This window comes from Capricornis sumatraensis, chromosome 18 (assembly GCF_032405125.1).
Source record: "Capricornis sumatraensis isolate serow.1 chromosome 18, serow.2, whole genome shotgun sequence".
Taxonomy (NCBI): Eukaryota; Metazoa; Chordata; class Mammalia; order Artiodactyla; family Bovidae; genus Capricornis; species Capricornis sumatraensis.
Window position 1 is genome coordinate 37,922,356 of NC_091086.1, and position 26,933 is coordinate 37,949,288.

General features: G+C 39.9%; 1 protein-coding gene across 3 annotated transcripts in view; it reads right to left on the minus strand.

Annotated features, from left to right (window-relative positions):
- The window catches only part of NNT (nicotinamide nucleotide transhydrogenase), a 92,362-nt gene that overhangs the window by 52,880 nt on the left and 12,549 nt on the right, over nt 1-26,933 (minus strand). For 2 of the 3 annotated variants that reach the window (XM_068990392.1, XM_068990391.1), the window contains exons 4-7: nt 24,322-24,539; nt 20,284-20,371; nt 15,060-15,148; nt 12,178-12,365 (exon numbers count right to left, since the gene is read on the minus strand). In XM_068990392.1, the coding sequence (XP_068846493.1) occupies nt 12,178-12,365; nt 15,060-15,148; nt 20,284-20,371; nt 24,322-24,539 (583 nt within the window). Of the gene's footprint in view, nt 1-12,177; nt 12,366-15,059; nt 15,149-20,283; nt 20,372-24,321; nt 24,540-25,449; nt 25,498-26,933 lie in introns of those variants that run through there. The other variant, XM_068990394.1, reaches the window with a different exon arrangement.

Consider the following 26,933-nt stretch of genomic DNA (forward strand, 5'->3'; position numbering starts at 1 on the left):
CTGCCCTCCCTGCTACACCAAAGGAAGCTATACAGTTAGGAAAGCCTTTCAAAGAGTGAACCCAAATCCTTACACAGGGAGACAGAATCATAACTAAGGATGGACAGCCCAGTACAGATCCTAGACACATGGATAAAAGATCAAATAAGCATATCAGGTGTTTCAGGACAGGACTGTATAAGGAGGCAGAAAGATTAATAAAAGGAGGCAGATACAAGGGTTTTGTTAGAGGCATACTTGGGTTTTCCCCCTTTGACTGCTCATTTCTGTTGATTTCATCATTTATTTGCAGAAGATGAGAAACATAAAAAGATCAAAACTTACATCTCTTCAAACCACCCCCCTCAGAAAAAGAATCACTATGATTGAAAAAACTCAACAAGGAGAAAAAAATATTAATATATTTCCTGGCACAAAACAAACTGTGGGTTAAAGGTTTGGGAAGATGTCCAACTTCATGAACTATTTCTTGGTTTCTTTTGGTTCATGAACATTAAGTTCCTGGTAAGCTTCCTCCCTCCCAGTTGGGAGTTTACTTCCGTACTTTTGCCAAAACAATCATAGAACATCATGCACTCATAGTCATCATTCAAGTGTGTATCTATGCACTGACTCAACTGATACCCATTCAGTGCCTACCATGTACAGGCTAAATGGGGAAGGAGAGCTGTACTTATAGCTCTGAGGTCTAACTGTTTAGGACTGAAGGAGGTTGCATTCAAAGATCAGGGAACATTTTAATTAGGAGAATAACTGAGATATTTATAACACTCATCTAAAAATTTTAATTATAGAGTTTCCCAATTGGATGGCCATTATTTGGGGTAAGTAGAGGTGCCATGGGCTTCCCTGGTAGCTCAGTGGTAAAGAACCTGCCTGCCAATGCAGGAGACAGGAGTTCAATCCCTGGAACAGGAAGATCCCCTGAAGGAAATGACAACCCACTCCAGTATTCTTGCCTGGGTAATTCTACGGACAGAGAAGCCTGGTGGGCTACAGTCCATGGGGTCACAGAAGAGTCAGAACGACTTAGTGACTAAACAGTAACAACAGACAAGAGGTGCCACAGATTAATATAAGGTATTCTTGAATCTTTGTGTACATGCAGAACTGAGTGCAGGCTGAAAAAATGCCTCACATGTGTGCACTGTTTCTTGATGTGTGCCTATATGGCAGTGCGTCACACATATTTATTCTGAAATGTGACTGAATTCATAGTAGCTTTCATACTCATGTTTTCTTATTAAATGAATACTAAGATGTAGTTGTTAAAATGGCAAATACAAAAACTTCTAGAAAAGATTGCATGCTAAGTCACTTGTGTCCGACTCTTTGCAACCTTATGGATTATAGCCCTCCAGGCTGCTCTGTCCATAGATTCTCCAGACAAGAATACTGGAGTGGGTAGCTGTGCCCTCCTCTAGGGAATTTTCCTAACCCAGGGATCAAACCCATGTCTCTTAAGTGTCCTGCACTGGTGCCACCTGGGTTTCTAAAAATAGCTTTAACAACTTACTGCTATGTGGCAAAAGAATATACCACTGGCCTCTACAACACTAAATTCAAATAGAGAGATTTAGCTTAAACTAAACACCAACAGCTAAAGCTTTGCTGGAAAGTTCTACAAAATGTTATTTATACTTCTCTGAGTAAATCAGGTCTAACATGATCATCTGAAATAATTTTCAGATTCTGTCTTAGCAGAAAAAGAATCAAGCCCTCACAGACAACTTTAATGACACCAAAAAAAAAAAAAAAAGAGGAAAATTCAGAGGAAACCACTAAAAATATTAAGAACAACAAGACACCAAGATGAAAAAGGTTTACCACAAAGTTTTATAATAATTCCAAAGAACATTTAGCATTACTTACTGGAATTATTCAATGGCATTTAATCAGATGGGGAAATTTCTAACTTCCTGGCCTGTAAGGCATCAAATTAAGCAGGCTCAAGAAAAACTTTCTGCTTTAACAAGAACATAGTATATTTAACAATATAGTAACAAAGAGATTAATAATATAACTTATTAAATGTATTTATACAAACCAAAATAGATTTCTTGTGAACAAGTACTATAAACACAAGGATAATTTTAATATATTGACTACTATATTGACTACATGCAAAACAGAGCATGTAAAGATGTTCTGAACTGTAGTATTTATGCATTAAGGAATATTATTCAAGAACACAGTTTTACATTGAGCACTGGTGTTTATCCAGCATCCTCTTGTCACTACTCTGACTTTCATTTTCTCGACACAGTCCATGAGCTTTAAGGAGAAATGACCTGAAACTACTCCAAAGGCAGGCCTGGCTGGCCCAAGGATAACTTATTGATGACCTGTTCAGAAATCCAGGTGTAAGCTGAGGGGCCCAGCCTACACTGATTGGTTCAAAAGTGGTGATGTTGGGACTTCTTTGGTGGCTAAGACTCTCAGCTCCCAATGCAGGGGGCACAGGTTCAATCCCTGGTCAGAGAACTAGATCCCACATGCTCCAACTAAGACCCAGATAAATAAGTAAAAATAATTTTTTTTTAAAGTGAAGACATTACCCAATCAAAGTAAATAAGAATGAGGGAAAGTGTGCTAAGGGCTTCTGAAAAAGAAGTTTCCTTGCTCTTCAAGAGGGAGTCATCAGACTCGGCTTGCCTTGTCCTCTGGTGGTGTAATGTGCTGCGCACACTGAGGCCTGAAGCTACTTCTGCCTCTACCCCTGAGGATGAAACCAACCAGAGAGGGCCGAGCTGAGAGGACAAAGGAGCCCAGCAGGGTTCCCCAGAGCACACGTCTCCAGTTATAACTGGACTTTTTTACATTACAAGTGACAAGTGAAAGTCACCCAGTCATGTCTGACTCTTTGTGACCCAATGGGCTATAGTCAATGGAATTCTCCATGCCAGAATACTGGAGTGTGTAGCCTTTCCCTTCTCCAGGGGATCTTCCCAACCCAGGAATCAAACTGAGATCTCCCACATTGCAGGCAGATTCTTTACCAGCTGAGCCACAAAGGAAGCCTAGTTTTTTCAGTTGCAAGACCCAACAAGTCTCCTTTCTGGTTTAAGGCAGATTGTGCTGGAACGTCTGCTTCTGGCAGCCAAAGGCATTCTAACTTATACACACCAAAGGCTCTTCTGGAATTTCAAAATCACAGATAGGGTTCAAATATTGAATTTTAAAACATAAAGATGTTACAGATTAGGACAAAAGGTGTTTTATACAAATATATGTATACATAAGGAAAAAAGAGATCATTGGTTATGTAATAGATTGGGTGTGGCAAAAAAAACTGCTGAACATTTTGAACCACTGATCGAATGAGTCTCTGATTCTGCCAAGTGTGGTAGACACAGCAACAGATAGATCCAACCCCCTCCAGCTCTGTTATCACTGGAGAGGCTACAGATAGCTGTGTTTGTGAACAGAAAGAGATTCTGAGAGTGAAAGTGCTGTTCGCTCAGTCATGTCCAACTCTTTGCAACCCCATGGACTGTAGCCCTCCAGGCTCCTCTACCATGGGATTCTTCAGGCAAGAACACTGGAGTGGGTTGCCATGCCCTCCTCCAGGGGATCTTCCTGACCCATCAGAGTCTCCCACATTGCAAGCAGTCTTCACTATCTGAGCCACCAGGGAGTACGGAATGATCCTGACCTAAGCTTAAATAGTCAAGTAGAGTACATTACATGTGAATGCTATTCTTGGAACTAGACAAAAATTTCCTCTGCCTAATTAATTATTTGTATAAGGAACCAGAGAGAAAGTCAGGCTGGCAAAAATTTGACTTTTACAAATTGGATGCCTCAAGATATTTCTAAATGTAATACTTAGCAAAAAGGGTAAGTCACCAGCATGTTTTAGCAGATTAGAGAAATCCCTAAAGATTCATTTAAAGAAGAAACCTAAAAACAAGCCTTTACCCAATAACTAGAGAACACATTTATAAAAATTTTCCCAGGATTATCTTAATAATTTACCTGTTATAGCTATAAAATTCTGTATAGATAAAAATTAAAATTAGTCAAGGCTTTACCATGGAATCATAATCTATGGGAATTCTCAAAAAAAGGAAAACAACCTACCAAACTTAAATGGTAACATAAAAAGGAAATGTATATTATATAACATATATGTAAATATATATTACATTAAGCAATAGTTAGTTGCACAGTTGTGTCTGACTCTTTGCAATCCCATGAACTGTAGCCTGCCTGGCTCCTCTGTCCATGGAATTCTCCAAACAAGAGTACTGGAGTGGGTTGCCATTCCCTTCTCCAGAGGATCTTCCCCACCCAGGGATGGATGTCTTCTGCAATGGCAGGCAGGTTCTTTACCACTAGCACCACCTGGGAAGCCCATTTAGGTGTACCTCAGCTACCAAAATCCCTAAAAAGATTAATGAATATTTATTATACACTAATTTATAAAACAATTAGGAAGTTATTTTTTAATAGAAATAATACTGTCTATTTTCTTTTCCATGTCAGAAAACTTAGAATGAGATGGACGAAAAAGGCTTAATGAAACAGGTATCTTCAGAAAAGTCAGATGAAAAGCAAGTTAAGTCACGGTTTTCCACAGTGAAATCCATGCTAGATTGCCATCTAATGGCAATGGTGTTGTAACTTCATGAGTTATGTCCATAAGCTTGAAGATTTCAGAGACTATCTCTGACATACCACGAAATGCTCAAGAATGTCCAGACCTTCTACTGCAAAATTCAACGAGCTGTTCAGTCTGGGTACCATCTGCAAGACAAGCATCACCAATAGAAGAAAGGAGATTATGCTAATATTCTATGTGCCAGGCCCTACGCTGGGCTTTTTCCCTTAACAAGTCCTCAGAACAGCTCTGTAAGATGAAAATGTTTACCTCCTTTTCAGAGATGAGAAATCTGAAGTTAAGAGAGACACATCAGCTGTTAAGTAGTGGAACTAGAATTTGAATCTACTCTGTCTGGTTCTAAATCCATGATCTGATCGCCAATGAATGGATTAAACATAAGCAGTTATAAGGGATGTCCCCAGTGGCTCAGTGGTAGAGAATCCGCCTACAGTACAGGAGATGCAGGTTCAATCCCTGGGTCAGGAAGATCCTCTGAAGAAGGAAATGGCACCCCACTTCAGTACTCTTGCCTGGAAAATTCCATGGGCAGAGGAGTCAGGCGGGCTATAGTCCATAGGGTCACCAAGAGTCAGACACAACTGAAGTGACTGCGCACACACACAGTACAGGGGAAGAGGAAAGCAGCTTTCAGCTCCTCACCAAAGTCTACATTTGCTATGGGCTGAATTGTGTCCCCAGAAAAATTCATATGTTGAAGCCCTAACCCACAGTAACTCAGAATATGACTATATTTAGAGGTAGAACCTTTAAAGAGATGATTATATTAAATGAGGCCATCAGGGTGGGCTCCAGTCCAATATGACTAGTATCCTTAAAACAAGAGAATATGAAGACACGCACACACAAAAAAAGACACCCAGACTATATGAGGACGCACCAGAAGAGGCTCTCTGCGAGCCCAGGAAAGAAGCCTCAGAAGAAACCAAACCTGCCGACACCTTGATCTTGGACTTCTAGGCTCCAGACAGTAACAAAATAAATTTCTATCATTTAAGCAACACCACCACACACCTCCCCCGCCAGTCTGTGAGATTTTGTTATGGCAGCCTTAGCAAACTACCACAGTGTTCTCTTATTCCGGTAGGCACTGTTAGACTACAATTCCCAGCATCTGTCACAGTTAGGTCTGACCACGTGACTAGGTCTTTAGCAAGAGAAATGTTAGCAGAGGTGGTATGTGCCACTTCTGGGCATCCCATGCACACTCCTCCATGGCCTTTTGCTGCTAGTCAGTGGAACAGACACAGTATCCTGAGTGACTTTCAGAGCCTTATCACCATTACGGTGATACTGTCGTACTTGAATCCCAGAAGACTGCAAGAAGAGCTGCCCTCCAATGTGTCAATCATCCTATTACTGTTAACTGAGCAGAAAATAAATGTCTATAATGTCTGAGCTCTGGGGTGAATTTGTTAGGCAGCTAGACCACCCTAACTAATACTGAGACAGAGGAAAGAAGGAAGAACAGAAATGCACATGATGGAAGGTGCTGGTTGTAGCTGTAACTCTACTGGGTGCTCCTCACCAGAGCAGCATCAGTCTCCCAATTCTTTTCATCTCAAGGACTGCCAGGGAGGGGAACACAATGCTTCCCAATCTTGCAACACACTTTGGGAGAAACAACAGACCAAACCAGAAGATTCCGTGCCATAAATCTTCCTAATGGATATCTGTTAAATTCAGCCCATTCTCTCACTAAATGCGCTCAAACATACTCTAAACAATCAAGACTGACACATGATGGAAAACTTCACAACTTTGGCACCTTCTTCTTGATGACAAGCTGTCCTGCTCTGCTGAAAGTTACAAAGAGGTGTGTAGACAGCCTGTGGTTACCAACCCTTGATGTTGCAACATTTAAGTATTTCTGTCCTTCAAAATTCTCAAAACAAATGAAACTTCATGCAAGTAATATTAAAAAAATTCCATAAAATCATACAATGCATTTATTGGAGAGGATGCTGGTATATGAGTCAGATTAGTCAGTAAAACAAAGTTAAACCATTCTTCAAAAAAAGTTGGAAATCACTGATCTGTACAGTTCTGTCCTATTAGATCACAATGCTTACAGAATGAAAAGAGTAAATCTGAAAAACAAAGCTTCACTTTAGAGAATAACCTTGAGTAGTTATCGAAACAATAATATCTTTGTGGAATTTCATAAATGAAGATACGTATATTGCTGAATCAATTATGCTCCTGCCTAAAAGAACAAGTTTGAAAATTACCGTGGAAAGTTACTCTTTTGTACTATATTTCTACTCTATATGAAAGATGGATTCCAAGAGACAGATGGAGATCTGATGGAGAACCAGTGTTGATTTTCCAGGAGACTGTGACAGCCCTCAGGTTAGGTCTCGTATGTGTAAGGCCCTTGCATATCAAGGGAGAACATCCCCTCCCAATTCCCCAGAGTCATGCAAAACTACCACAAAAGTCCTTTGCAGGCAGATTCTTTACCATTGAGCCCTGGGAAAGCCCAAAAATAAAAAGTACCGTTATCCTAATCTTCATTGTGCCTTAAAAAGGTCCAGGCATATATGGCCTAAGCCATTATAATTTATAATCAACCAATGAATAGCCTCCCTCCTGGCTGACAGGGTACTTCTAACTCCTGAACAGACCATCCCACTACTTCCTAAGTCTTTCTTCTGAGAGGCCTAGCTAATCACCTCAAATTGCAAATATGGCAAGAGTAATAGTTTCGAAAATTTAAGAAAGCTAGCTTCCTTTCTTAGTTTAAGACTAGCCTCTGCAGTATTCCTACCCAAGAGTATTCTATCTTTCCTTGGATAGCACTGGTAAAATGAAAGGGATTGTACCAACTGAGAATAAAGAAGGAACTCACATTAGCTCAGGAACATCTGCTGAGCTACTGTTGTATACAAGGCTCCGTGGTAAGCACCGTCCATGGCAGAGATAAGCTAGGCACTCTGGCGGCACAGGTAGATGGGACAACGACAGGGCAGTGAGCTGAGCACTGCTGGCATTCAAGCCACAGGCAAATGCTACAAATGCAGGGGTAAAAAAAAAAGTGTTTACTCCAGGGTAGGGTACAGCAGAAACTATGGAGTTTAACTACTGAATTCAGTAGGACTTCAAAAGGCAGAGAAGGGCAGGGACAGCATTCTCAAGAGAAGGAACAATATGTTTAAGGCCTGAAAGTCCTTGGCCTCTTGGTGCAGATCACAACAGCCAGCATGACCGAAATCAGGCCCAGGGAGCATGAAATTAGTTTAACATGAGGCCCCAAAGCTAAACCGGGACTAGAAACTGAAAGGCAACAAACACTTTACCAAGGGGTGCAAAATTTAGAGCACAGTTAAGGGTGGGGGCGGGGAGGGAGGGGATGTGCTCCAGTCCTGATGACTTTAGATGCCTTTATCTAACATGAGCAGTCCAAGTTACTGTCCTTATTAAACAAAATCCCAGGCTTTCTGGTGCCATTACAAAATGAGGACAGGACCTGAGGTGGGGAAAGGGAGAACGGGAATGTCAAGTGACCCTACGATGCTCATGCTTTGCAAGCGGGTGGCCATCAGGAAAGGTCCTAAATGGAGAAGGCTATTTCCATCAGGGTGGATTTACTGTGTGCCCCATGGCACTCCTAAGTGTCTCAGGAATTTAGGCAAAATCTGCTTAAACAGTCAGTGCTAAACCACTGCGATTCCTCCTCACCTGGCCCCTATAAGTCCAAACTTACCAATCAGATTTTCAATCTGATTCAGTCTCTTCCTGATTAAACATTCCAAGTCTATGAAGAGTCTCTCTAGGTACTTTTTAATGATGACCCTAAAGGTCACAAGAAGGTTGGGAGCGCTCCCTGGTGGGTACACAACCACAAACTGACACTCTCCACTAGGCCCTCTCTTGAAGTTACCTGCCATTAAGTTAAATGCTAGCCCTCATCCATCGCCCAACCCAACTGAGAGGATCTAGAGGATGGTATAAGATACCAGACAGCATAAACCAGATGTCCATTGACAGATGAATAGATAAAGAAGCTGTGGTACGTAAATACAATGGAATGCTACTTAGCCATAAAAAGGAATGCATTTGAGTCAGTTCTAATGAGGTGGATGAACTTCAAAGTGAAGTCAGAAATAGAAAAACAAATATCGTATATTAACACATATATATAGAACCTAGGGGCTTCCCTGGAAGCTCAGCTGATAAAGAATCTGCCTGCAATGCAGGAGACCGAGGTTGATTCCTGAGTTGGGAAGTTCCCCCGGAGAAGGGATAGGCTACCCACTCCAGTATTCCTGGGCTTCCCTGGTGGCTCAGATAGTAAAGAATCCACCTGCAATGCAAGAGACCTGGGTTCAATCCCTGGGTTGGGAAGATCACCCAGAGGAGGGCATCACAACCCACTCCAGTATTCTTGCCTGGAGAATCCTCATGGACAGATGAGCCTGGCAGGATACAGTCAGTCCATGGGGTCACAAAGAGTCGGACACGACTGAGCAACTAAGCACAACACAGCATGGAATCTAGAAAGACTGATAATCTATTCAGAGGGCAGCAATGGAGATGCAGACACAGAGAAAAGACTATGGACATGGGTGGAGGGGAGGAAGGAGAGGATGAGATGAATGGAGAAAGTAGCGTGGAAGCATATACACTACTATATGTAAAATAGCCAATGAAAACTTGCAGTAGGAATCAGGGAACTCAAACCGAGGCTCTCTAACAACCTAGAGGGGTGGGAAAGAGTCGGGGGTGGGAGGAAGATTCAAGAGGGAGGGGACATATGTGTACCTGTGGCTAATTCATGTTGATGTATGCCAGAAATGAAACCTATATTGTAAAGCAATTATCCTTCAATTAAAAATAAACTAAAAAAAATAAAAGCTAGCAGGCAGCATAATAAGCAGCTAGTTATAGAAACATCTCATTCTACCTACGATCCTCCTAACTACAATGTAATTGTGTGTCCAAGCCCACTGACTAATGTGTGCCTAGGAAGAATGAAAATTTACCCACTCAGCATGATTGCTGCCTGAAGCAAGCTAACTGCCCATGCTCCTCTCTTAATGTTCTTATCCTGGCCAGGTCTTCAGCACAGCCGCGAGGATCTCTGTTTAAGGAATTGCTACTTGGGGAACCTCTGACATTTGACTTAATCCCCTTTGGATCCACTCAAGGAAAACTTCAGAACAACTTATGTTCCAGCAGTCTTTCAGGAACGAGACACACACCGTCAGGTGACCCATGCAAAGGCTTGGGACAAACATCAATAAGGGTATAATGCCAAGGACACTATTTTTCACAGGGCACGTGGACCTTTATATAACCTCTTCAATTTTTTTTTTTTTTAATGCTCATACTTTCAAGTTTCAGTCCCCTAGGGATGTGAAAGATCTGTAGAAGACCATCTTCCTTATAATATTTGAATAGCTTTTCTCTTTTGGAGGGCTTACCAAAAAAAGTAACAGAAAAGTCCTTTTCAGATCAGTCTTATGAGTGCAAGCTCAGGTCAGTGGCACTGGTCAAGGACATTGTACAGGTTTAAAGTGCTCTGAGCAGGCTGCTTCAGAAAAGACTGAAAACAGGGAAGGCTCAGCAAAACAGACTCATAAAACTTCCTCAACAACTTCTTTTTGTATAGTATAGTTATATTATATTACACTATCATATAATTTGACCTGTTGCTAAAGTACACTTACTACTAACTATTGATATTTTTTTTAAATGAGAGGTTAAAGTCAAGTCACCTCTTCATATCCCCTTTTCTAGGTTAAAAAAAATACCCTATGTGGGGTAGGCCCGGAAAATCCAAATGTGTTTTATACAAGAAGTCTTGAGTTCTATCACTTACTTAAAGCTTTACAATCAATAATAATTCTATGCTGTGCAGTAGAAACTAACATAACATTGTAAAGCAACCATACTCCAACAAAAATTTTTAAAAATAATGATAATTCTAAACACTATGCCCAAATTATCCTCAGTTCTTTATAAAGAATATGGCTTCACTAAACTACCAGCTTCAAAGCCTCCCCATTTTACTGCATGAGTAAATGCTTTAGCACCCTCTACTGGCCACTTGTTATATCTAATCAGCTCCTAACTCCTGAGGCCAGTAGGCTGCTAACCTTTCCAAGGTCACATGGTGGCTACAGCAAAGGCTACCTCACCTCCTTCAAAACCAACTGTGTAAGAGCTGAGCCAGCAGCCGCCGCCACGAAAGGAGAGGACGAGCCCTAAAGTGCTCTCCTGCCACGGCCTGTCCACGAGTCCTACTGTCGCTAGCAGATTTCACAAATAGCAGCCGGGGCTTCTGCCTTGTCTGGTCTGCACCTATCTCCACTAACCAACCCCAGCCTCATTTCCACACACAGATTCCTCTAGGGGCTGAGCCCAGATCACCCTCCCGCTATCTGCTCCATCTAGCCAGCTCCAGGGGGATGGAGGTACCTGGAGAGAGCGGTTCACCTATCAGGTACCACGTGGGTAAACAGAGGACATAACGGAGAGCCTGGGAGGCACAATTTCTCCCACAAGCTCATAGATGTGACCCCAATCAATCTCCTGCTGTTAGGTGTATATTAGCCAGATTTGGCAGGGGCATGGGGAGGAGTGCCAGAAGAGAACTTCCCATTTCCTATAACCTCATGACAAAGCAGCTTCCCCTAATCCTCCACAGTCCCCTAGAGCAAGCAAAGCTCCTTTAGTAGGTTCAAACACAAGTAACCTGAACCTGTAAGCTCTCGTTATCTGGCCGACTTTCTTTTGGAAAGGGAAAAAAATTAGAGTCAGCTTGGTATTCATTGCTCAGTAATAGAAGGAAAGGACAGGAGAGGAAGTAGCAATAAAAAAGAGGGAGTCTCTTCATGCCCAAATCTTGCTAGATCAAGCTACTGTGTACTATTTACTACTGATAAATGCTGGCTGCTTTGATATCAATCATCTGTTGAGTGAGAAACATTCTTTAGAAGAAGATACTGTAAAGGACCTAAGTGATTCCTTCCATCAAAGAGCTCACAATTTGGGTGCAAAGACCAAACACTTCAAAGGAAGTAATTAGAACATGACAAAGTATCATATCCTTCAGTAAAAAAAATATATACTGGAAATTCCATAAATACATACACACAAAGCCCCCTCTCTTTTTCTCTCATGTATAGAAAAACAATCATCAAGATATTAATAATGGTCATCTCTGGTAGAACTTTCAATCTATGCTTTTTTCCTTCATATTTTTTAGTACTGTTTGGATTTCCTATAATAGGAATGTAGTATCTTAACAAAGACAACAGAAGTAAATTAAAAACCAATTTTTCAAGGATGTAAACAGAGGAAACTGCTTATAAATCTAATATTGTACATAATCTGTAAACACAGATAAAAATATAAAATACATCACATCATGAATGACCATTCTTCTCCAGGGGCCACAGTGATTTTGCCTTTTCTGCCTTTCATGTGCTTTCTTATTTTCTAGAAGTAAATCAGTCTTTATTTGAATCCTGATGTTAAACTCATTCTCATTTTAAAATATCATTCATAAAGGTGCTTTACCAGTAACCCCTGATGTAATGACACACCTGGAATAAGCGCTGTGCTGATAAGGATGTCCACCTCCTTACACTGTTGAGCAAAGAGCTTCATTTCGGCCTCAATGAACTCTTTGGACATCTCCTTTGCGTATCCTCCTTGTCCCTCACCAGATTCCTTCAAATCCACCTCCAAAGGCTCAGCACCCAAAGACTTAAACTGCTCCAAAGCTGCGGCCCTGGTGATTATTGAAGGGGAAGCAGCAGTTATGTCAGGTCCTTAATACAGAAATTAAGATCATCATTTATGGAACTTATTTACAAAACAGAAACAGACTCACAGACTCAACAGAACAAACTTATGATTGCCAGCGGGGAAGGGGTAGTTAGGGAGTTTGGGATGGACATGTATATACCGCTATATTTAAGATGGATAACCAACAAGGTCCTACTGTATAACACAGGGAACTCTGCTCAATGTTATATGGCAACCTGGATGGGAGGGGAGTTTGGGGAGAATGAATACATGTATACCTATGGCTGAGTCCCTTTGCTGTCCACCTGATACTAACACATTGTTAACAGACTATACTCCAATACAAAATAAAATGTTAAGAAAAAAAGATCATTTATATATGCATTATTAAGAAAACTATAAATTCAAAAGTGGACACCCCTTCTTTTGAGATCTCTGACCAGACTGTTTCCATTTTTTTCTAAAGACAGGTAACACTTTTATGATATTTTTTCCTAGGGAAAAAAAAAAAACTATAGGAAATTCTACTAACTTAGTTAACTAAATCACTTAGTTAAGTCACAAAAGGAATTTCACTACTGCCAACTCTAGTCATCAATTTTGTTTCTTAACAGAGGTCCCACTGTCAGTGATGAAGTGAGATCTGTCTGACCAACATTCAGATTTGACATCAGTCAAATCACTTGTAAACATTGCGACTTATGGGGACTTTGACGACATAAAGGACTCTTTTACTTAGAAATATTGTTGCAAAGTGATTTTTGCCCCTAGTCCTCACTAAACTGTGTTTGAGAAAAGCAATCTATAAATGGCATAAATGGTAACATGTGAAGAACCAACACAATTAACTTATGTAAAAATATATTCAGGTTAAAAATAAACACTAGCCAAGTTCTGTGTACTAGCTGGAAAACCAAAGCCAATAAAGCTCTCAGGTCTAGTGTGTTTAACTCACCACATCCAGTCCACTACAGTGAATCCCAATCTCCCTAACGACAACAATCACTCCAAGTACTTGTTAAAAATTCAAATTGCCAAGCTCCTCTCCAGACCCACTGAAATTACAATCTCCAGCAGAGGTACCAGAATCTCTATTTTTAGCAAGAGCTGCAGGTCATTCTTATCATCAGGGAAATTTGGGAAACAGTAGCGGTCTAAGCCCTTCAGCCGCATGATAACCGCCATGGTCAGGGAGAGGACACAAAGGTAGGATGTAGAAGGCAGGGCAGAAAAGGAAAGGCATGGGTGGATGTGAGCTTCTCTCCATTTCTGCCAGCTTGAACAAAGACGCTCATACCTCAGCCAAAGCTGACAACGGCAGAGAGGAGAGACAGAAAGACCCCGGTCCTGGATGGCCCTGATGGGTGATAAGCTGCCGCCTCTAGTGTGAAAAGGGAGTCCTTCCCCCAGGTTTTCACTTCGGAGATAAAATACATTATCTTTTGAATTACTTTTGGCCAAGCAGCGTGCAGGATCTTAATTCCCCAATAGGGATCAAACCCAAGCCCCCTGCCGTGGAAGTGTGGAGTCTTAACCACTGGACCACAGGGAAGTCCCAATAATCCATTTTCTTACACTTTAAGAAAATGACAGAGGTTCCCAGGTGGCTCAGTGGTAAAGAATCCACCTGCCAAGCAGGAAACGAGGGTTCAGTCCCTGGTTCAAGGAGATCCCCTGGAGGAGGCAAGGGCAACCCACTCCAGTATTCTTACCTGGAAAATTCCATGGACAGAAGTAGCCTGGCAGGCTACAGTCCATAGGATTGCAATAGAGTCAAACATGACCAAGTGACTAAACAACAACAAAAAAGTGTGTTCTGAAATGAAGATTTTTTTTCATTTATTTTTTTATTGGAGTATAATTGCTTTACAATGTTGTGTCAGTTTCTGCTCTACACTGAAGTGAACCAGCTATATATATACATGTATTCCTTCCCTGTTGGACCTCCCTCCCTACTCCCGCCACACACCCCCCCTCTAGGTCATCACAGAGCTCCAAGCCGAGCTCTCTATGCTATATAGCAGCCTGAAATGAAGAACAATTTTAATCAAACTTCTTTTAAAGAAATCCTAGGAAAATGGTGATGTGTCTGCTTTAAAGAAATATGCAATGGACATAATCAAGTACTTTCATCTGGGGGCTCTACTGCTGCCCAATCAACTTCACCTGCTTCCATCCTTCAATGCAGAGCATGCCTCTCAACCCCCCACCCTTCACTCCCCCTACTGCTCTCCAAGATGCTGCCCATACTACTCCCCTTCTTCAAACTCACAACACCTTTTTTCAAACCCTACCTAGTGCCTAAACACATTTCAAGCAGAAATAAAACACAGTGGAGAAACACGTTAGAAAGTCAGGAGAGAGATTAGCAAACCCTGCTAATCTGGTCCCATTGCTAATCTACATGAAAATACAAGTCTGAGTGTGAGTTGTTTTTTACTTTTTTTGTTTTTAAATAATCTCTGCTGTACTGGGTCTGGGTCCTTAAATTTTTTCCCCACTAAGTAATACATTTTCACTTTGAGTAAACTGTGAAAAAGCGGAAATATTTTTAAATGGAAAGAAGTCATACAACAGTTTCAATGTACTACTTCAGTTTATAAATTCTAAGGAAAACATAATATTCACCTGAAGCAAAATGTTTTTACCTTAAAGCAATCACTAGTATAGCACTCACCTTGTATCAAATCCCCTAACAATGGCACCCATGGACTTGGCTGCACCTGCAGAAGCCAGCCCAGCAACACCACCACCAACTATCAGAATCTAGGAGAGAAAATAGAACCCACATGTTTTAAATAAAGTTCATGATCAACTGATTATCTAAAATCATCAGCCAGTAACTCTCAGGGCCAGGTATCATACTTAGCATCCACTGTTACACCCAGTGGTGCTGGTAATGATATTCAGTCCTCAAAAAATATACGGAGTGGATAGACTATCCTTTAACTGGACCACCACTGTTTTTAAAAAGTTTAAAATAGGGTTTCCCTGGTAGTCTAGTGGTTAAGAATCCACCTGCCAATGCAGGAGACATGGGTTTGATCCCTAGTCCAGGAAGATTCCATGTGCCAAGGAACAACCAAGCCCTTGAGCCACAACCACTGAAGCCCACGAGCTCCATAGCCCGTGCTCTGCAACAAGAGAAGCCACTGCAATGAGAAGCCCACACACCGCAAAGAGAAACAGCTCCAGCTCACAACTAAAGAAAGCCCATGCAGAGTAACGAAGACTCAATACAGCCAAAATTAAATAAATCTTAAAAAACACCAATACAGTATACTAACACATATATATGGAATTTAGAAAGATGGTAATGATAACCCTGTATTCGAGACAGCAAAAGAGACACAGATGTATAGAACAGACTTTTGGACTCTGAGGGAGAGGGAGAGGTGGGATGATTTGGGAGAATGGCATTGAAACATGTATACTATCATGTAAGAAACGAATCGCCAGTCTATGTTCGATACAGGATACAGGATGCTTGGGGCTGGTGCACGGGGATGATCCAGAGAGATGCTATGGGGTGGGAGGTGGGAGTGGGGTTCAGGATTGGGAACTCATGTACACCCGTGGCTGATTCATGTCAATGTATGGCAAAACCAATACAGTATTGTAAAGCAAAATAAAGTAAAAATAAAAATTAAAAAAAATAATTAAAAATTAAATAAATCTTAAAAAAGAAAAAGTAAAGTTTAAAACAACTTCACTAAAATAGTGTGATACCCAGCATCTCACTGGAAAAGCTATATACAGCATCAGCAGTGCTGGGAATGTTAAAGACTGACAGGTTCTTCCCCACAATATCAAAGCTACTTCTAATAGAATCCCCAGTGTAATATTTCTTTATGCTCATAAAACATCAAAATACGTTTCAGAGATGGGTACAACTTTGTGAAGTATCTAATCCTATTTTGAGCTCAAATGCTTCTACAAGGAAAAGAGGGAACCAGGTGCCTAACTTTGATCCACTGTGAATGATCTGTACCTGAAATCCAAACCAACGTAAATAATCCCTCTAACCAAGGCAGGACTGGAGCCAAGTAAATCAAAGAATTCCTCAGAAAGAGTCTCCTCATTCTAAGAAACAAGCTAAGAACAATGTTGTCTCTAGACTAGAATGGGCCTTCCAGAGAAAAGTCCCTATTATACTTCTCAGTCAATTGAAAGCAACTCCTTGTTCCTGCTAAAAAAAAAAAAAAAAGAAAGAGAGAGAGAGAGAGAGATACCCACAGATACAGAGAAGTTTATAAATTCCCACCCACCCATCATGCCCACTTCTTGTGCCTCTTCGAGAAGACTAGGCTAGTGGAACTGTGCTCCAGTGACCTCTGGGCAGTGTTTTAGAGATCTCATTTATCAGTCTTCATGGGAATGCTTTGTTTAAGGAGCAGAGGGCATTTACAGGAAGGGAGACAAAGAGGGACCAGAGGGAATAAGACGCTACTGGGCCCCAAGGCACCATCCCACTCCACACACCAAAGCCCAATCACTGGAAAGGAAGGGAAGGAGAACCAAAGAAGGAAGGAGGAAGGAAGGGAGAGAGAGAGAGAGAGAAAAAAAAGGAAAAAAAGAGGACTAGGCCAAGTTACCCTGAATCAAGAAATAACAAACGATCCCATAATTTAAAAGGCAGAATCTGTTCTCCAGAGAGGGAACAGGGGCTGGAAATGGAGTGAATACCTACTTATGAAGCCTCATAAAAATCCCCAAAATACAGGGTTCTGGGAGCTTCCAGGAGTAGGGCCCAAAGAGGGCACTGAGGCCCCACACCTGCCCTGCTCACCTCTCCCAACAGGATTTTCATCTCATCCTTTATCATATCCTTTCATAATAAACTGGTTAACAGGAAGTAAACTGTTTTCCTGAGTTCTGTGAGCAGCTCTAGAAATTAATCAAACCCAAGGAGAGGGGTTGGGAACCTCTGGTTTACAGCCCATCTGTCAGAAGTAGGTAGCAACTTAGACTTGTGACTGGCATCTGAGAGGTGAGGGCAGTCCTATGGGCCTGAGCCCTTAACCTGTGAGATGTGACGCTACCTCCAAGAAGACCGTGAGAATTCAGTGAAACCGGAGGGTGCCCAGTTGGTGCCGGAGGATTGCCTAGGGTGGGGAAAATCCCCACAAATTTGGTAACAGGAAGTATCAGAAACATGAGGAAGAGTGGAGTTTTTCCAAAACAGTCCTAAATTAGACTTTCCCTCAACTGCAAGACAATCTGAATTCTGAAACAAGACCAAGAAGAGAGGACCCACGTCATCCAGCCCTGACCTACCTTTCCAGCATCATCTCAGATCACACTGCACCTCACTCATCAAACCCCAAGACCAGAGGCCTCCTTCAGTCTCCTCGAGCACACTGCTCTCTTGGCCCAGAAGCCTGAACCTCTCTTTCTTTCTTCCCATCCTTGAGGTCCCAACTTAAATGCTACAGGCACTTTCCCCATCACCCTAACTACAGTAGCCTGCTCCCATTACCCACCCACCATACCATCCTGTTCATTTCCTCTCTATATAAAAAAAATCTTCTATATTTGTTTGATGGTTTATTTACTTCCTCTCTGTGGGCCCTACTAGAATGTAAGTTACATATGGGAGGGATTTTGTTTGTCTTGTTCATGCCATATTCCCAGCTCCTGCAACAGTGCCTGGCATGTCATACCCATCAACCGATTGATTTTAGCTCATTCTAGACAAGTAAGAACACTCCATGTTTAAAGGAAACTCAAAATATTCATTGTACCCTGAAAAGGCCATCTGTTATCTAATTCTTTGATACCAGGAAAGTGTTTGTGACATGTAACTAAAATCTCTTATGCTGCAGTTTAAATTCTCAGTAAAGACAGTCACTTTTCCACCTTTTAAAACCTGACTGATTCTCCTTCCTTTACTCCTCATCTTCTGTTTCACTTTTTAATCTTTTATAATCACAGCTTTCCTCTCAACTTTCATATAATTCTAGAAAGGTTCTAACCAAAACTGAGTAGTGGATTGTGCATCAAAGCATTCAGCCAGTTTAAGAACAGCAGCCAACTTCTGACCACCATGAGGGCTAAACCTTTACTTATGATCCTAAGAAAGAAGTCCGGATGTAATCACTTTACTTAGACCTCTGTGTTGTCTCTCTGTACCTTCTTGTTAAGTATTCTGGCCTCTACTTGGACCACTTGCCATCATCTTCACCTGCTTCACCTGGTCTGTTTTGGGGGATTTTTTTTGGCGAGGGGGGTTGATTTTTGTGGCCACACCACAAGGCATGAGGGATCTTAGTTCCTGACCAATCATCAAACCCTGCAGTGGAAGCGTGACGCTTTAACCACAGGACCTCCAGGGAAGTCCCACCTGGTCTGTTTTTAAAGTAATATACTATATACTAGATTATATACTATATAATACATATACTACATAGTTATATACTAGATTTCTAGTATATATCCTAGTAGATATATACATATATCTACTAGATATATACGCTACATACTAAACATGTGTGCGTGCTAAGTCACTTCAGTCATGTCTGACTCTGTGTGACCCTATGGACTGCAGCCTGCCAGGGTCTTCTGTCCATGGGATTCTTCAGGCAAGAATACTAGAGTGGGTTGCCATGCCCTCCTCCAGAGGATCTTCTCAACCCAGGGATTGAACTGGCATCTCTTAAGTCAACCTACATAGGCAGGTGGGTTCTTTACCACTTGCACCACCTGGGAAGCTATATACTAGGTATACTATGCAATATATTAGATATATATATCTACTACTATATATACTAGAAACCTAGTATATACCTATATAGTATATATATATATTATATAGTATATAATCCAGTACATAATTTATATAATATACTAGATAGATTTATAGAGAGACTATATACACACTAGCATATGCTGCTGCTGCTAAGTCGCTTCAGTCGTGTCCGACTCTGTGCAACCCCATAGAGGGCAGCCCACCAGGCTCCACCATCCCTGGGATTCTCCAGGCAAGAACACTGGAAGGGGTTGCCATTTCCTTCTCCAATGCATGAAAGTGAAAAGTGAAAGTGAAAGTGAAGTTGTGTCTGACTCTTAGAGACCCCATGGACTGCAGCCTACCAGGCTCCTTCCCCCATGGGATTTTCCAGGCAAGAGTACTGGAGTGGGTTGCTATTGCCTTCTCCGAGCATATATACTAGAGTTCTCAAAGCTGCTATTGTCTTCTTTTCATTTTTTTCAGATTTCTTTTGTGTGAGAGCTCTGGATTGATATTACAAAGTACTTAAGAGCAGGAAGCACCAAGTAGACCTATACCCCACAGAGTGTACTCTGCAGATAGATGACAATGTTTAAGGTCCTGTTTCCTATACTTTGCCAAAGTGCTTATACTGTCATTTAGGATATGTGGCCTTGAAGGTCACAGCATAATTGATTCTTTCACTTAGCCACCCTGACCTCTTATCTCCTGCTCCTCTCTGCTCTAAATATAGATTACAGAAACCGCAGCTTCTCCCCCTGCCAAATACGTAGTGTAGTCCTGTCCTCTTGACCCCAAATTTGGCAAAAAGTGAGAAAACCAAGTCTTTCCCAAGCCAACATGTCACAATCACTGGGAAGTTGAGAGTTTGCTAAATGGTAGCACAAAGTTTTAAAAAAACTAGTAATAAGTCACCCAAATCCCTTTAAGAATTCAAGTTAGAAAGTAAAAAACAGAAAGGGGAAAAAAAAAACCTTAGAACTTCCAGAAATGTCAAAAATTCTTTTTTTCCCAAGTAATCTTAAGCAACTTTCAGGCGCCACCATATATTATACGTGACACAAAAGTCATCCCTGTGACATTAACAGAGAACAAAAATTTTTAAATAACTGTATATATCCCTGCCTTTAATTAATTCATAGTATGAAGAAACATTAAAAGTTTAACCTACCTTAGCTGGAGGAACTTTTCCAGCAGCTGTGATCTGACCAGTAAAAAACCGTCCAAAATGATTTGCTGCTAGTACAACCGCCTTGTAACTTAGGAAAATAGACAAATAAGTGGATAAATAATTCTATAAAATTAAAGAACTTAAGCTTATGTGTCAAAATTATTAGAGAATAACAACTAAAATTTATATAGTAAGTACTATCTGTCAAAAACAGCTCTAGGTACTGCATATATACTTACTCCTTTAATCTTCACAACAACCCTATGGATAAATATAACTATAATCTTCATTTTACAGGTGAGGAAATTGAGGCATGGAGAGACAAAGAGACTTGACCGAGGTCCCTCAGCTATTAAATGGCAGAGCCAGACGTCTGACCCTAGCATCCTGCCTGCAGAGACACACTCTTACCCATGGTGCTCTCTGACTTCATGATGAGCACTACAGAAAATTAGCTCAGATAAAAAGAGAAGTAAAGGGAAGACAAGAAAATGCTAACAACAGTTTGCTTTGGCAGCTAGGACTCTAGGTACTTTAAACTTTGTTTTACTTTATCATCCAGATTTTCTTTGATGATTGTGTAGTATTTATATAATATGGGGAAAACATCTTTAAAATTAAAAAATGAGGTTGGCTATCTGTTCATACATAACAAAATTCCAACCTCATAACCAAAAACACTTCCCCTGATCTCTAATGGTTGGAAGTGGCATATTTTGAGACAGCACGATCTCAATTCAAATCTGAGTTCTATCACTAACTAGTTTTGTGACCCCGGGCAAATTTCTTTAATTCTCTAATCCTTGGTTTCCTCATCTCTAAACTGGGGACAATAAGGGTCTCTTAAGAGTTGTTGTAAGGATTGAATAAGATAATTCAGTAAAGCCCTTACCATAAAACCTATCACAATAAGTGCTTGGCAAGTATGTTTTTAGCTAAAAAAACACTCTATACATCAAAAACTAGCAATTTATACTAAGTTTTCTTTCATAGGGTATTTTACACTAAATTACCTATTACATTAATTTCATTTTCACATTATTTTATACTTAAAAGGTACTTTTGCACACTCAGTAACAAACACTCTATCTTAACATTATAATACAAAGATCGTAATCATAATGCAAGTATCCACCTACTAGCTGACAAAAAAACCTTTACCTGGTCATATTTTTGTAAAAAAATTATATAATGATTAATGCAAAAGCATATAATAGTTACTACTATTACTTATAGCAAGAAAAAATATTTTAATGATTATATTACTTGTTAGTTCTGAATCCAAGTGATAAAAAGTTTCAGAGAGCAAAGATGATAAACACTCAAAGGCCACTGGAAGAAATTAATTTTGATTAAAAGATTCAGTTGCTGTATTGGGGAAAAAAAATGAGATAGATTACACAGGAAATGTATAAGAAAACGTTGGTAGTGGGGAAAAAGTGATAAAAGTGGGCCTTTTTTGGAGGAGAGCAAAAAGGCTCAGATGAACGCAGTGAACTAGAAGGAGCATGTCGTCACAGCAACACACCTATGTGTGTGAGTTAGATAATGATTTATCACATATTGTACGGGTAAATATACTAGATGATTCATCTCTAACCACGCCTTTTGCATATATCAGCTCAGGACATAAGACAGTGATTCTTTAAAACTGTGTCCCTGGATCTCCAAAAGCTCACACTTCAGCCAATTCTTAGAGTATCGTGGATGGGAAGGAAAACAGAGACAGTGTTTCTGGACACCCTTCTGTCCCTTAATTCAACTGAAGTGAAGTGTTAGTCGCTCAGTCATGTCCAGCTCTTTGCGACCCCATAGACTATAGCCCTCCAGGCTCCTCTGTCCATGGGATTCACCAGCCAAGAATACTGGAGTGGGTTGCCATTTCCCTCTCCAGGGGAATCTTCCTGACCCAGGGATCAACCCCAGGTCTCCTGCATTGCAGGCAGATTCTTTTACTGTCTGAGCCACCAAGAAAGCATTAATTCAACTAAGGCCACTTGAACTACTGGATTTGTTTACATTCCCTCCTGTTTCATTTGCTCAAAAGATTCTGCAGCTGAAAACCACTGACTGGGATAACCTTTCTCACATGAGCAAAGGAACACCATCCTTAAAACTTCACATTGTTCATTTCCTACATAAAGGTTTCCCTGAAGGCTCAGATGGGAAAGAATCTGACTGCAATGCAGGAAACTGGGGTTCAGTCCCTGGGTCAGGAAGATACCCGGGAGAAGGGAGTATCTGCCCACTCCAGTATTCTTGCCCGGAAAATTCCATGGACAGAGGAACCTGGCCAACTACAGGCCATTCAGACACAACTGAGTGACACTTTCTTTCCTACATAAAATTTTAAGTCCCACACTGCATAACCTAACTCTTTCAGAAACTAAATAAATGTGACAAAAGTTTACTTCGTCTCTCTGCATTAATTCACATCACAAAAAAATCTTCAAACAATTTGTCATATTACATAAGGTAACAAAATGTGTTCTATTTGTCATTTTTGTTTAGCACTTCTCTTTTACATCAAAAATGAACAGCTGGAATCCAGAGTAGAATCTGTGGCACATGTGATATGCTACATCTAAAATATGAAACCTAAGAACTTTCGGCTCCTGGGTCAGCTGTGAAAGTCTTTATTCAGGTTATCTTTCTTTCTGCACCGTTTTATTTAAAATTTTTTTTCATTTGTTGGTGCCTCACTCATATTAGCAAGTTGTCACTATTAATAGTTTTCTGCTTAAAATCTAATTCAATTCGTTCCTTAGATAAGCTGATTTCATAAACATCATCTGATTTCCAGATTTTTCGCACTCTCCAGGCAGAGTCAGCAATATACTGCACTTACATAGTTATGCCTGTCCCTGCTCTGTGGCAGGCATAGGCACACATGACTGTTAGTCAGAGACACACTCCTCTGAGCTGAATGGGTCCTAGAATTCTTCTCAATGCAGCAGTCCAGGCACTAGATGGGGAATGCATTCAGGCTGGCAGGCAAATGAAGTTTATTGCCATCTTGGCCATAGTTAGCCTTCAGTTATCATGGGTTTTGACCTAAGATGAAACTTCCTCAAGTGCAGACATTTTCCCTATTAATTAAATAATTTATAAATTTCCCTAGGCAAAATCTAATTAAAGTGATCAATCTATCAATATGTATATATTAGACGGGACCATAAGAAACTGCTAATGTGTTACCATTTTTGACCCTATAACAACAGTAATTTATGTCAACTAAACTTAGTCTGGTAATAATTTCACAATATATACATATATCAAATCATTGCATAAATTTTAAGGTGGAAACAATGTTCTGTGTCAATTATACTGCAATAAAACTGTAATTTTAACTAATACATACATAGATACACAAACACATACACACATATGAAATACAGTATATCATCATTAAAGTACAAATAAGTTACAAAGGAGAAAAATTGGAACATTATGTATTCAGAAATCAGAAGTACTTTTTAAGCATAGATTCAGAAGCCTCATAATTAGTAAACTAAAATAAGACTTTCTACATTGCAGCCTTTCTCATTCCATATAAATAATAGTTTTAAAGACAGTACTAGACTTTTGTGAATTTTAAACCATTTGTTCTAAATTGTTATCACTACCCCTGCTATTGACTTTAGTAAAATATGAGTTTACTACATTAAAGCTCTTGGATAATTATAAATTGCTAAGACTATGGTTTACTTACCATGCAGTTTTTCATGAAAACAGATGTTAAGAAAAATAACCACACATTTCAAAAAAAAGTCATTTCCTTTGGTAGAAAGAAATACGACTCCCTTCTGCCCATGAAGATTAAAAAGTAATATACAATAGCATGCGAAGTGAATAGCCATTTCCTACTGACGGTGACTGTGAAACAATACGAATCTTAAAAATAACTGAAGTACACTCTTGGAAGGCTGCAGTCTCCTAGCCACTACAAGCAAAATCATTCTAAGAGAGAAGAGCTATAGTGAGCATGTTTCTGTAGCACCACTGTGCTTTTGTTCAACTGGAAAACAATCAACCTACCCAGCAATGTTGGCCATGGAGCTTAGCGCATCGTATCCCTGAGCAATTGTGACTCTTGGAACCTGGTCCATTGCCAGAACTGTCGTATTCCTTTTGGACAATTTATTTAGCAAGTCTGGATTTTGGGCTGGGTAAATAAAACTGATCAGTGTACCCGATGTCTTTAAAAGATCAGCTTCATGAATACCTAATGTTGGGTTAAGCATAGGGGCTCGCACCTGGAAAAAAAAAAAAAGTCAAGTCACTAATTAAAAATGTAAATAACTTTATCTTATTTTTAAGTAAACATGACAGCTAAAATAATATGCCATTATTGAAATAACACTCCAGAAATAATCTCTCACAAAAAAATTTCTTACTCAATTCCTAAACAAAATAAAGCACATAGAAATTTATGCCACTGATTATCTGACTGAACTTATGACCTAGTCTTAAGTAACAAGCACACATACCTGGAAATAGTGTCAGGACAGGTTTGACAATGACAGGTAGAGGAATTTAAAAAAACAACAACCTGTTTTTTGGGGGAAACAGGTTCTACAACAAATCTGTTGTCCCAAAATCTACTATTCTGGTAAAATTAAGAAACATTAGAATAAACAGACAGTAAGCTTTTGTTGAATGTTCAAAGATTTAATTCTTGTTAATTTGTAAGCATAAATATTTGGAGTGGTTAGAATTTAAGAATATCATAAATTAAAATCTCCATGTCATGTGTATAGATTTATGTCACCTTAAAGTTCCAGAAAAATCTACAGATGAACACAACTCAAACCAGTAGCCTTGCTGAGTTGGGTTTAAGCAAAAAGCTACAATGTACTCTGTTATGTTGAATCAAGTCAATGAACACACACTGTCCATGCCTGAAAGTTTCAACTGTCTACTTCTTCAAGCTAAATTTTTAAAACTTCCATTTAAAAAGGTGTTTTAAAATGTGTTTTACATCCTTGTTCAAAGTCAACCTTCAATTAAACTGTATCATTTCATTAGCTCCCAATCTGCAGCAGCAGTGCTCTTAGGCTAGAAAGCACAGAACAATAACAGCTCTGGGACTTCTGTTTTAAAAGGAAATAGAAACACAAACACTTGGTCAATACTGTCATTTAACAGCATTTCAACTCAATTTACCTATGAAACACCTTTATCTGTCACTCCCATTTCAGTTGTTGCTGCGGTGACGCGTGTGATTTTAGGCTCTGGACTTTAATTAAGACTCTCTGACAAGGTCTATTTTTTTCCTCAGTGAGAATCTATAATATAGATTTAATAAACATTAGAGGACAACTGAATTCTCCTGGCCCCTATCAAATGCTTAGCTGAAACTGTTGACATCTGAGTGAGTGAAGCCAACAGAATGTCTCCCTGAAGATGCTTTTTGGGGTCACGAATTCCTCAGAATATTAACAGGCTTGACTCAAGAGAGACCTAAGGTCAAGTAGTTTATCACTACAAATATAAAAGTATTTAAGTTTTCATATTATAGGATTCCTCAGTGTCTTTAACATGGCTCATACACCTTGTGAATCTACAAGAAACACATAGCATTTCTAAAGCTTATGTGCACCCTAGTAACCCCTTTCAGTGGGGTATCTCAAAAGGTTTTTGATCCCTAAAACATACATTAAAATGGATTATACTTACTTTATAATTTTCCCCTAGGCCTTTATTATACTGTATCTCAAGTATCAGTATACCTAAATGTTTAAACACTTAAATTACTATTTATTTCCGTATCATAAATTTGTTATTAATTTTCTATAGAAAAAGTTTTGTGTCTCCTGCAAAAAATACTCGGTAAGATCTTATCAAGTTATTCAGTTGACTATATGTGAAAAAGCCTATGTATTGACTCCCCTTTAGAAATTAACGTAGGAAAAAAGCTGGTCATCCTAGAAAAGTGAGACTATTTTAACCTGATAAACATGCTTATTTAATCCATACCTCACTACTTGCCTTGGTTTCGTGTTAAGACATTTCAGTCGTGTCTGACTCTTTGCAACCATATAGACTATAGCCCAGCAGGCTCCTCTGTCCACAGGATTCTCCAGGCAAGAATATTGGAATGGGTTGCCATGCCCTCCTCCAAGGGATCTTCCTGATGTAGGGACTGAACCTGCATCACTGAGCCACCGGGGAAGCCCCACCTGCCTTGGTTACAGAAGACTTAAGTTACTATTCAGCTCACCTATGTTATACTCTTGATACAGTTTCCCTTTCTCTACACAATTTTTTACTTCAGATTTTATTTGTAAAGTTCTTTAGCTTACAGCTCTCTATTACACATGACCTTAAGACCTTTTATTAAAGTAGGTAAGTCTATTCTAAGCCCAACGTTACTTTTTCCAGAATAGTCCTGCCCTCTAGAAATAATACTTACATCAGTTAAATCACTGACCTAAGATCCTTCAAAATATCAGAATATCACTGCGCATTCAGTCCAAGGAGTTCTTTGCCTCTTTACCATTCTAGTAGGAGTTAAATACTCACCCAGTGGTACTATGGACATATAGGAACCATATGGTACAAATGTTCCCTAGCCAATAAGAAGGGAATTCCACACAGCAAATGTAAGAAAGAAGATCATTTCTTTTCTCATGCTTAAATACAGTAAT